At 41.2% G+C, this 12,901-nt stretch overlaps 1 protein-coding gene across 2 annotated transcripts in view; it reads left to right on the top strand.

The window, feature by feature from the left end:
• Positions 1-12,901, top strand: part of LOC148022601 (alpha-mannosidase-like) — a 172,534-nt gene that overhangs the window by 73,151 nt on the left and 86,482 nt on the right. For both annotated transcript variants that reach the window (XM_087695562.1, XM_087695561.1), the window contains exons 13-15: positions 830-991; positions 1,383-1,445; positions 1,552-1,608. In XM_087695562.1, coding sequence (XP_087551688.1) covers positions 830-991; positions 1,383-1,445; positions 1,552-1,608 — 282 coding nt within the window. The remainder of the gene's footprint in view (positions 1-829; positions 992-1,382; positions 1,446-1,551; positions 1,609-12,901) is intronic.

Genomic DNA, 12,901 nt, shown 5'->3' with positions numbered 1-12,901 from the left:
ATCTTAGGCAGTCGTAGCTCTGTAAGAATTTTTATTTAGTAGATAGACCTATATCTCTAAGGTGCTTGCACAGCTCTAGGAGGAAGGGTCCAAGGCAGTGCTGGTTTGGAAAATCCATCATCCATGATAGTGGTCCAAACCTCTCTCCAAACAGCCCATGAAAGCTCCCTCTAATCCCATAGCACCCTAAGCACTTGCACATATATTTCTCCTTAGTCTTTGGCTCAAGGTGGTAGATTCAGTAAGTCTGGTCCTTAGGGGGAAGGTCATTTGCTCCATATCGAGCACTCTCTATCACAACTGGTGTGAAGAGGCATGAAGCCAGAGGCACATCATACTCCATGAGAGAAGTGCGTGTCCATATATTATATTGGTCGGATGGCCATGTCCATTGGAGCAGCTGAGATGTGGTACTGCTTGAACAACCTTAAACATTTATGACTCCTATGAGTCTCTTAGGTATTGACACTTATTGTATCAGGTCAGTGTAAATAGGGTTAGGTTGATCGAATTACCTTTACTTTGATCCATGTTAATCTTAATCAGTCCACTTCTTTTGACTGATTACTTCACTCTTGTTATATCAGGTTGGGCAGCTTAATCAGCACAAAGCTGCTTAGATGCCTTCAGAAGAATGAACCCCAAGTGCCCCATCTTAAGAAATTATAAATTGTTCTAGAGTGGCAGGCATGTTGATTGGTCTAGTATCTCTATATCTGCAACTACTGGCCCATGCTTTTCGTTTCTTTTGGCAGTGCAAGTTGTTGGATTTAAGCTCTTGTTCTTTTATGTTGAATTTCTAGATTTCAAAGCTCTTTCCTTTTGGCAGGCAGAAGATGTTATCAATAGCGCCCTTTCATTGATCACTACTGGGGAGCACATTGCCTCTCTTAAGGCAGATGATACATTAATTAAGACTGATGAGTTTGCTAGCTCCTTGAAACACCGTCTTTTGAAAGAAAATGCAAATTCTAAACTCAACCTCTACCAGGTAACTAGTCAAACTTTTCCATCGATGTTCAGATTGAGCAATACTTCTTGACTTGTTGACAGTTCCACTTTCTGCTTATAGATGTTTTTATGTACAAGTACCATGTTTGTAACTGCTGTTAAGATTATGATTTTAGTGATTCTAAAGCATGATGCTTTCCTCATGTTGGTTATGTGATACATTTTGCACTTTTATGAGTCAAAACTGTAACTGAGAGCTTCATGCTTGACAAATTGTGGATGGACACGCATATATTTTTTTGTTTGGATCAGGATGCTGTAAATTGCCATCCTATTCTTTCAATCATAGATAGAAATAAAAGCACATACATATGCCTGCTATATGGTAGCTGTGAGGTTGATATTAAATTAATGTTGATGTTCGTTTGCAGTGCCCTTTATCCAACATCAGTTACTGTCCACAGTCAGAAGCGGATCTAACAGAGAGAACACTGGTAGAAACCTCATAACTGTAGTGTTACTTTTGCTGTCTCAGTATATAGTTTGTCTAGAACAAAGGCATGTTGAAGAATGCTTGTAACTGATGTCCTATTTGTGTAGGTGGTCATTGCTTATAATCCGCTTGGTTGGGAGCGTAATGAAATAGTTCGCATCACAGTAAGCTTGCCATTGTTTATCTTTCCTTGTTATTTCTGCTGTAGTTTTAATGTTAAAATTGAGAAAAGTGAACTCTACAGTACTAGAGCTGTCACTGTTGAGTTTTCCTTGTTATGTTAGATTCACCTTGTAGACACACGAAGATGGAACAATTGGGCATATGAATGTAAGAGTTCGTTTATTGTTACAAGGGATGAGTATTCTCAAAACCAAATGATCAAAAGTGAAATGCCTGCTGCAACTTCTATCAGTTATCTCTATTGCTGGGAGAGTTTACCCCATGAAATTTGACCAGTATCTTCAACACCTTTTGATCAAGGTATCTATGACCTATGGTGTGGGGACTCTTTTAGAGAGCTTGATCTCTCCTACCTCCACAGCCATGGAGTGACCAAAAGGCATTAGCTGTTATGGTTTGACAATTCATGCATACGTTGAAAGGTCATGCCTCCCTACTTGTTTGTCCAATGAGTGTTGGAATTCACTTAATCCAGAGTCTGGGTTTTGGGCCAAGTGCTCTAGAATTCTTTGCGCTCCCTTTTATGTGCAATAGCATACACATCAAGATTCCTTTCTTGGTACTATTGGGACCAAGTCCACAAAATGGCTTATCTTGCACAACCTCGTAGGATAGTTTTTCTCAGAGAAAAGAGAAATCTAGTAATAAACACTTTAGAAATAAACCTCCTGAGGTAAAATACAGAATAAATTGGCTATGTAAAGGACTCCTATACAAGGGCTTGGTGAACAACCATCCATGTGGTGGTTTGTAATGCCAAACCATGCATGACTCTAGATGTAAGAGGTGCTTGTAAAGAAGTACTCAAGCCAGAATACAGACCCAAGTATATGACAAAGCACAAACTGATAATAGAACTCAGAGGATTAGGCTAACTCCATAGTAGTAGGAGATGGCCATTTTCTAGCTTCTCGTTTTCAATTCCATCCCTTCCTTGATTGTCCCAGTCCCATCCCCATGTTAGAGCCCCCTCTCATGGTGACAGGGGATGGTGATTCTTACCCCCATCCTCGTCCCTATTCCCGTTCCCGTTCCTGTCCCCAAAACCTGTCCCATGTTACTATGGGTAACTTAGTGACAATGAGCATAGAAGATGAATGAATAATGAATAGATACAATGCTCAATGCAATAAACACACTATGCTGAGCGAATACAAAATCTCAAACTCTTGTGTCTTAAAAGGACTGGTGCAAAGAATATGAGCTAGAGAGTGTGTCGTACTTTGTATGGATCTGGAAACGCAGCAGGCAGCCTCTGAATGTGATCAGCAGCTGCAAATATAGATCTATACAGTTTGGATCAGGTTGAACACATAGTGGCAGGTTGGAACAATGGGCAGCAGGCTGAGAAGTGTCAGAAGGATGATAGTGATAGCTGTAGACTGCAAATGCAGCAGTCAGGTTGCCCCTGGAGCTGGCTACAAAAAATCTGCAAGTGTAGCCTGCTGAGGGTCTGGATGCAGCAAACAAAGATATCTAGCGCTTGGAGGCTGATGGGGATGGCTGTTTGGTAGTGGAAGTAGGCTGGAAAGCTGCCACCAGCAGAAAAAGCAATGGTAGAAGGCTTAAGACTGGTCGCCAGGGGTTGTAGAGGGCTGGTCACCAACACGAATTGAGGTATTGGCCAAGGAGGGGTGTAGACAACAGTGGAGAAGTGGGTGCCTATTGAAGGACTGAAAATATGAGATGGGTTGAGTAGACAGGCTGCCTCCTATTTATAAATGGGTGGATCCTTCCAACTTAGGGTTTGGCTTACGGGACATAGACACTCTATAGGAAAGTTTGGTAAGTTAATGAAAAGTTTGGTAATGAACATGTTTTGGGGCTGTTTTAAAGGGCTAATCATTTGATAATGCATTTTTATCTCAACATCCCCTTGGAGGCTCAAAACTGGAACTAAAAGGGATGGCAAAGCATAGGTCAGTCCATAATCATCCCAAGGTGTCCCACCCCTACGTAGTTAGGGCACTGGACAAAGGGTGCACTTTGGTTGCCCGTTGTCTTGCAAAGACTACAAAGGCAAGGATTACCTTAACTTGGGAGCCCAAAGGGTCATCCTAGGGAGGCAAAGACATCATGCAAAGGTGCTCGTCGGCTGCCTGGTGGGCTACCAAGACCTACAAAGGTGATGGAATGGCTTTGAAGACTGTGAGATGTGGAGTAAGAAGGATAAGGGGGATGGGAAGGAGGATATGTGAAGTAGGCATGATTGTGATTAGGGTTTCCATTAGATGCTTAGGAGGAGGCATTGGAACTTGGGAATCCTGCCCAATTGTCAATTGTTGTAGTGTCTCATAGTGGGAAGGTCCACTAGGCATAGCCATGTGGGCAAATTTTGGTACCAACAAGTCCACACTCCAAAATGGAAGTGGTTGGGAGTGTATCCCATCCAATGAAGTGAGTAAGATGGAGGACAAAACCCACCCATTGGTGCATTTGCACCACCTGGATGTGAAAATACAAAGGCCCTAAGAGGAAATGAAGTGTCTAAGTTTGAAGAGCCCCCTGGTGAGGTATGTGATGACATATGTGAAATGGTGAATGGAGATGTGAATGAAGTTGTGAACGTAGATTGTGAGGCAGCAAAAGAGAAGAGTGGGTTTGAAAATTATGGTGTTGAAGGAATAGATGTTAATGGAGATGCATTCTTTTATGGAAATTGAACATTTGATCATGGTGGAAGTGATGATTGAAATGATGATGTACCAATTTCAGGTTGACCATGAGAAGTAAAACTTGAAGAAGGATTGGAATAAGGGGGATTGCATTATATTTTCTTATATGCTTCTCTTATTGTATTTACATACAAATACATGTCCTCTTCAAGACAAGGATGTGTACCTAGCACCAAAATAGGAGGAGGAGAAGAGAATGTAGATTTGCACTCCATGTTGGTTTTTGTGATAGGATGGCTAGTCCCATATGGAGGATTCATCCTTCCTACAAAATCAATAGTTTTGTGCACCGAATCTAAAGGGGAAAATCAAGGTTCTCTTCTACTTCTTGTTGGGCTTGATGCATGAGAATCAAGTTGAACTTGACCGTAAAATATCATAGGGTCTATAGACACCATGGTAATCAACACAAGAACTTAGACAAGAATGAAATAAACACAAAAACACTAAACACAAGCATTGGAGAAGGAGGACTCTTAAGTGAATGAATTGAATGCTGTAAATGAATGAGAGAGTGTCTAGATGCTCAAAGGTAGAGCAATGGGAGTAGTCGGAGAGTGATACCCATGTAGGAGATGGGTCTTGAGGTTTATAACAACCAATCTGAGCTGAGATGATGCTGAATATGAAAGTACAGCAGGCTGGATACCAAAACACAGCTGTATGGAGGACTGGAATTGGTAAACATACCATTGTACTGCCCAGAATAGGGTGCAGATGGCTGAAGGAGACCTCCAAAAATGTGGCACAGCTGTATGATCAGGCCTGCAGTAAAATGCAGCTGTTCTGGCAATCGGGCTGAGTAAGGCAGCAGCTGGAAATGGCAGATCTAGGGCTGACCTCTATCATAAAGTTTGTTCAGAGCTGGAAAAGTGGTAAACAGCTTGTGGCGTGGTAGCAGGAGCAGCAAATGCAGGCTGGACAGGGGTTGCAATGATGATAGAAGCTGGCAGCTGCAGAAGGTCAGCGAACACAGCAGCAGGGGCGACCTTTGGGCAGTAGGGCGATGGTTGGAATCAGGGCGCTAGCAGCTGGAGAGGGCATGAAGACTGATGTGACTTGCAAAAAAGGGATAAATTGAGTGACTGGGCAGCCTCCTATTTATAGATGTGGATCCTCCCAAAGTTAGATTTTTGGCTTATGGGGCACAGAAACTTTGGTAATCTTTGAGTTTTCAGACTGTTGTAATGTGATAACGAGGGTCTAGTGTGTAATGCATCTTTTTTAGCTTAACATTGGGCTAACTGTAGAGGCTGCCTCCTATTTATAAATGAGTAATGCAGTGAAAAGTTTGGTAATGAACATGTTTCGGGGCTGCTTTAAAGAGCTAATCGGTTTATAATGCATTTTTACCTCAATAGTGCTTGTATCCTAAATGCTAGAAAAGCATCCAACCTTTGGTGGCCACAGTTTGCTGTGCATGGCCCTTGCATCGTAGGTTGCCAACTTTTTGAGAAATCTATAAGTTTCCTTCAAGGTGCAGTCATTTACAGCCACCTCACTTGGATGCTCTTTTTAAGGTACCTCAGGTGGTAATTTGAGATCGTTGGACTTAAGTTATGGACCTCTTGTGTTGGAAATCTGAATGAGAGGCTATTTGGGGTCACGGATGTTAATATATCGCTTCATTATCTTCAGCTTCTTCATTGTGAGCCCCTTCACTTCCCTTGCTGCGTGTTCAAGGATGATCTTGTAGTCAGGCTCTTCATGAATTGAAGATTTCATTCCATGTTCAGTACTTTTTCTTGTGTACTCATGCTCTTGCTGCATGCTCATATCATGTATTGAGATTTTTACTTCGCTTTCACCCAAGTGATGATTGTCACTGAGGGTTTCAATGGATATTTTTTTCAGGGGGAAGAAAGAAAAAACTAAGCAGAATCTCCATTGTTACCACTGACAGCTGCACTTTTTACTCCTGCTGTTTTCGCATGCTATGTCTTTGCTGCAGCAGATGCTTTCTCAGCTGCGGTGACAGCAGACACTAACAGTACACAGAGTGACCAAGAGTTGTAGTTGCTAGGGGTGTACATCTCGACATTTACTGCTTTGAAGAAGAGGAATGTTATCTACTGCCACACATGCTTTTTTTTGGTTGGGGTTTTTCCAAAGAAAAGAACTATTCATAAATCCCCTTGAGACAATATCCCAAGGAAAACTACGAAATTAGCCTTGTAAGAGACTTCCAAAAAACAAATTATGAGATGGGGAAGATCTAAGCTCAGCTGAGAGTACACAATTGACAGTGAAGAGAGTGAGGACTCGACTCCCAATACAACTATCAAAGAGTGTAATGAAAGTACAAAGTACAACCCTTAAACCTTAGGGTTGTTAATGTGTGTTGACACCCAGAAGGTGTCAAACCCAATAAGTGCCCGAATTGTGTAACATAAGCAAACAAAATAAAATAAAATATAACTCGGGAAAAAAACTTGACTCTCATAAGGAGAGTAAAAAGTGCCCCAGTGTCCTACCGCAGATCACAGATACTCCTTTGTGAGCGTAGGCGTGAGTCAAACCCAACAAATCCCTATGGAGTGAAAAGTGATCAGCATGCAAGGATCATCCACCAAGGGAGATAAGATTTAAAGCATTGTGAAATGCTTCAAATTTGTCATGAGAAAGAGCTTTGGTGAAGATGTCTCTCACATTACTAGTGGTAGGACAGTAGACAAGGCTGGTATCTCCTGCACGTAGCCTCTCTCTGACAAAGTGATAGTGGATCTCTGTGTTTCGTGTGTGCATGAAACATGGGTTCAGTGCAATTGCAATGGCACTTTGACTATCAGTAAACAAAGGAGCAGGCTCTATGAGAGATACATGAAGATTAACCAACAAACATCTCAGCCATACACATTGAACTATGATAGTGAAAGCTGCCTTGTATTCAGCTTCACTAGATGATGTGGCAACAATGGTTTGTTCTTGTTAAGCCAAGAGATGCAAGATGAGCCAAGAAACAGTTTCCAATCGTAGAGTGACTTGAATCAAAATCACCAGCCCAATCTGAATCACTGTAAGTATATAGTTGCAATGGTCTTATCTTGGCATAAAGCAGTCCAAGAGTCCTAGTACCTTGCAAGTAACGAAAAACACGCTTCACAGCTTGCCAACGTGACATGCGTGGGGTATGCATATATCTGCTCAGGGCTGAAACTGCAAACTGAATATATGGCCTTGTGTTGCATAAATAAATAAGACATCCAACTGTTGGAGTATATGTATGGATGTCAAACAAATCACTGTCATCATGCAAAGATAGCTTTAGTCCAGTCTCCATCGGTGTGCAAACTGGCTTGCAATCCTGTCAGCCAAACCTCTCAAGGAGTCTATCAATATATTTGGACTGTGACAAACCAATGCCTCTAGCATCATGAATGAGCTGAATGTCCAAATAGTAGTGCAAAGGCCCCAAATCTGACATTTCAAAAATTTGCTACAAATTTTTATTGAATGCTGAAATCCGATTAGCATGTGTCCCTGCGAGCAGAAGATCATCTACATAAAAACATATGACCAGCAGGGATTTCCCCTCTTTGTATACGTAAAGAGTAGACTCTGATAAGCTGTTAATGAACCCTTGACTGAGTAAAAAGGCATCAATTTTCGCATACAAAGCTCGGGGAGCTTGCTTCAAACCATACAAAGCCTTTTTCAGCTTACATACCAAGTGTTCGGATCCCTCAACTGCAAAACCATTGGCTGTTGTACATATAGTTCTTCTTGAAGTTCCCTATCTAAAATGCAGTCTTAATATTAAGCTGGTGCATAGTCCAACCATGATGGGCAATGCCTTTCTTATGTGTGTAGCCTTTGGCCACAAGCTTGTGGCTTTCTACTTACAATGGATCCATCTACATTTCTTTTCAGCTTATAGACCCACTTTGTACCAATGGCTTTCTTTCCAAGAGGCAATGTCACTAAATTCCATGTCTGATTCTTTGTGATAGAATCAAATTCAGCTTGCATGACTGCCATCAGGTGCACTCTGTTGTGCATCCTCAAAACATTTAGGCTCCTCATCATCAAGTGTGTGTGGTGCCATAACAAACTCCATTGTATGAGCATGATCATGCAAACAAGCTTGTCTTCTAGTAAGATCAGCAATAGGAGCATCCAATTGACTCTTTCTCATAGTGTGCAAGTACCATCTAGGCATCTCCCTAGCTTTCTGATTGTGTGCAAGCTCTTGTTGAGCCTCGAATTCAGCATCTTGCTGAATATTTAGATCAGCCATAGGCTGAATTTCTGCATTGCTCAATGGAGCAGTTGGCTGAACATTATGCTCATTTATTGAAGCTCCAGCTGTATCACCAAAAGAAATGGGTAGTAGCACTTCAAACACATCATTTGCAGTTTTATATGTATCAAAATCAGCAAGGGATAATTTTGATTTTTCATCAAAAACCACATCCCTACTGACAAAAGACTTTCTTGAAAATAGGACTATACAGTCTATATCCTTTGCTCTCACTGTTGTACGCTTCAAAATGCATTTAACAACCTTGTTGTCCAACTTCTTTCTTAGTACTTTGGGAATATGAGCATATACAAGACACCCAAATTTACAAAAATGGCCAATTGAAGGTTTTCGGCTGTTCCAAGCCTCAAAAGGCGTAACATTTTTTAATGCCTTGGTAGAGCACTTGCTCAAAACATGACAGGCACACATAACTGTTTCCATCTAAAAGCCATGTAGCAAATTCTTAGCTTTCAGCATACATTTGGCCATCTCTATGAGCGACCGATTCTTTCTTTTTGCAATCCCATTCTGTTGTGGAGTATATGTAATAGTATACTGATGGACAATGCCTTTTTGCTTCAAAAAATTATTCAGTATGGAAGACATGTATTCCCTCCCTGGGTTCGAACAAAGAGTATTAATCTTGTAGCCAGATTGATTTTTAGCAAGTGCAACAAAAACCAAAAAGGCATTATACACCTTTGACTTTTTCACCAATGGGTAGACCTAACAAAAACGAGTAAAGTCATCAATGAAGGTGACGAAATAATAACATCCACCCAATGACTGTGTCTACATAGATCCACATACATCCGAATACACAATCTGTAATTTGGCGGTTGCCTTAAAAGCAACATCATGAGGAAACGAGAATCGATGCATTTTCCCAAAATGCATCCCTCACAAATATGCTCAGGAGGTCTCTCTAAGAGAGGTAAGCCATCTAGCATTTGAGTATGTTGTATATGCGTCAAATTGCCATAGTTGATATGCCCCATGTAAGCATGCCATAACTTTGTGTGTGACATAGCAGGAGTAAGAGTAGATGCTAAATAGACCGACTGATGAATCCAATCAAAATCTAACTCATAGAGTCCATGATATAATGTGCCAGCCAAAACCAAAGTAAAAAATTCTTTATCCCTGACCATATATTTGTCATCATCAAATGTGACCTGCATACCATACTTTGCTAAAGAAGAAATGGATAGCAAATTCTTGTTTATGCTTAGCACATATAATGCATTATGTAAATGGAGAGTAGAGCCGTCAGTGGTTGTCACGATAATCTCTCCAACACCTCTAATAAGGTAGGATGCATTGTTGGTACACTACACAGACATGCCTACAGGAGCATTAACAGAGGAAAATAAATCCATGCGGGATGTAATGTGCTTAGAAGCACCATTGTCAAAGAACCAAGTGCTAGCATCCTCAGTCAAGCTAAATGCTCTATCAGCCCAAGAAAAGTCATAAATCCAAGTATAAAAAAAATGGTCACCGTCTATATAAAAAGACGCGGACTGTATAGCAGTAGAAGGTGCATTAGAAACAGACATCGGTGACTCCTTTTTCTTGTCCTTGGCAATGCGCTTTTTACATTATGTGATGTTATGACTTGGCTTCTTACAGTAGTGGCGCTTGCCCTTCTTATCTTGCGTGTCCCACTGTTTCTTGCTGCTCTGTGAAGTACATAACTTTTAGAACTCTACGGAGCATTTTTAGATTGGTTACTCTTGCTCTTTTGCATCACCATAAAAGCCTATTCAGAGGCTATTACATCCACCCCATTGTTTTTTTCTTGTTTGCTTTTCTTCTAGGAGCAAACTAACCAAGTGAAGAAAAGTAAGTGGTTGGGGAGAAATTCTCATGGTGAGATTTAGGGCCGTATGAAAGGCCAAATTAGAGGGCGGCAAAGAGATCAACTGTGCATTTGAATAATACTCATCTACATTCATTAACTGCTCAGGCAAGTCCTGAATTTTATGAAGATGATCTTGTATGGAATCACCTTCATCTATCTTCACATTCCCAAGCTCTTTCTTCAAGAAAGAGATACACGTCTCATTTTTTTTAGCAAACATTTTCTCAAGTATAAGCCATGCGTCACGTGAAGAAGGTGCAAACCGTATGTGCAAGATTATAGACCACTAAATTGCCAATGCAATCAGTGACAATGCTCAAGCATCTCGTGTGTCCCAAGCCTTTTGCGCTGCAGATCTTTGGGGAAGTGGCTGAGCTGGAGTGGGCCTTTGGTCACGTTCTCCTAGAGGAGGTGTTGTAGGAGCCACAACTCCAAGACGAACTTCTTCACCACTAACATAATCCAAAAGATTTTTTGCAATTAGCACATTATTCATCATGAAAGACTGTAGAGAATAATTATTGCCATCCAATCTATCCTCCTTGGATACATATGTGAACACATCACTTTGTCCTTGATTGGCCATAGCAAATGTCATTGCAAAGAGCATAAGAGCAAGAGCTAAAGTTGGAACAACTTGGAAATCGGGGAATTTTCAGAAATTACAGCATGCACCACACTGTAATTGATAAATCTGTGTCACATTTTGTCAAAACTGTCCCATGTACATGTTGTCCAATGCATAAGCAGTGCTCAACAACACAATCAATGCAAAAACCCCAAAATTTTGTTGTCCAAAATGCACAAGTTTCCGTCTCTTTCAGAATGAACCTCTAGTACATGTGGCAATGCTTGTAGTAAACCGAAAACCCCAAATTTCTTGGCTCGGTTTCCAAGAAATCATTGCTAGAAGTGTATCCAACACATGAGATTGCTTGAATAGGAAACATCTTTCTGAAATTCAAAATGTTGAATAAAAAATAGATAAATGTCTCTATTACCTTCCGTGTTGGCGGCCTGTTGAGATTGGTTGCTTGGTGGAGCAGAATGTTGGTGAGCCAAGCGGACATGGACGCGGGCGCTCGCCGGAAGGTCGCGGGCGTGAAGGATGGGTGACATTGGACCAGTGCATTGCGCTAGTGGCTTGGGGCAGACTTGCAGGTGCAGGAGGTGGTGGTGCAGACTAGGCGTAGGCAGCGCTAGCTAGCCTGCTTCTACTGGGGTTGTAGGCGGACGAGCTGGAGGAGGTTGGGCATGCCACACCCATGCTGCAGCACTGTCGGCAACAGTTAGGTAGTGGCAGATTTGGCGAGTAGGGCGGTCGACTGGGATGGCATAGCTAGTGGTAATGGTGATTACTAGCGATAGTTGCTAGGCTATTGGGTAGGAGCTTTGACCGGATCGGGATCGGGGGGTGAAGCTATGCTCTGATACCAAATGTGAGATGGGGAATATTGAAGCTCAGATGAGAGTACACAGTTGACAGTGAAGAGAGTGAGGACTCGACTCTCAATACAATTACCAAATAGTGTAATGAAAGTACAAAGTGCAACCCTTAAACCTTAGGGTTGTTAATGTGTGTTCACACTCAAAAGGTGTGAAACATGATAAGTACCTGAAGTGTGTAACATAAGCACATAAAATAAAATAAAATATAAACTTGGGGAAAAAACCTCTTGTAAGGAGAGTAAAAAGTGCTCCTGTGTCCTATTGTGGATCGCCAACACTCCTCTGTGAGCATAGGTGTGAGTTCAACCTAACACAAATACTACATAACAAAACGATGTACTCAATTACTCTTTACAGATTTATTGTACCTTGTAGTTTAGCCTTGTAAGGGACTTAATACTGCATAACAAAACGATGTAGTTAGTTACTCTTTATAGAGTTCTTATACTTTGTATTTTACCTTAGGTTTTTCTTGACATCTCACAAATGGAATTTTCTTTTCTTAAGAAAATAAATAGGTGAGAGTGAATAACCCATTAAGAGGTCTATGATGCTAGACCATGCATGACTCAAAATGAAATAAAGTATGAGAATCCAAGATCTTGAGAAAAGCATCTCTCCTCATAGTCTCCGAGTCACCTAGTAGCCTCTCCCACCACCATTGTGAGTATAGACAATCTTTGCCCAAATCTTGGTGAGAATTTATTCAGTGGTTGTATCAAGTAGACCTTTCTAGTCAGGCAAGCAACATCAAACACCTTTTGCATAGCTAAACTAGAGTAAAGAGCATGTTGAGGTTGATTCACCTTAATTTTAGTTGTTAGTCACCCAAACCATCTTTAAATGGTTCCTTGTACTATTTTCTAACAGTGGATGAGTACTCTTGGTATAGGTGGGTTTACCCTCTCAAGAAGAACTACACACTTTTGCTTATATTGATATGTGGGTCAGCTTGCCACAAGTCAAATGGGCATTCACATTAGGACATCCCAATCAAAAGTGGTGGTCAATTTGTCTCCATCAATTTATTGAGTTTTTGCAAC

Source organism: Lygodium microphyllum, chromosome 16 (genome assembly GCF_053477565.2).
Source record: "Lygodium microphyllum isolate KBCC chromosome 16, Lygodium_microphyllum_v1.1.10, whole genome shotgun sequence".
Classification (NCBI taxonomy): Eukaryota; Viridiplantae; Streptophyta; class Polypodiopsida; order Schizaeales; family Lygodiaceae; genus Lygodium; species Lygodium microphyllum.
The sequence above is the reverse complement of the archived record's forward strand: the minus strand, read 5'-3'. Positions and strand labels throughout refer to the sequence as shown.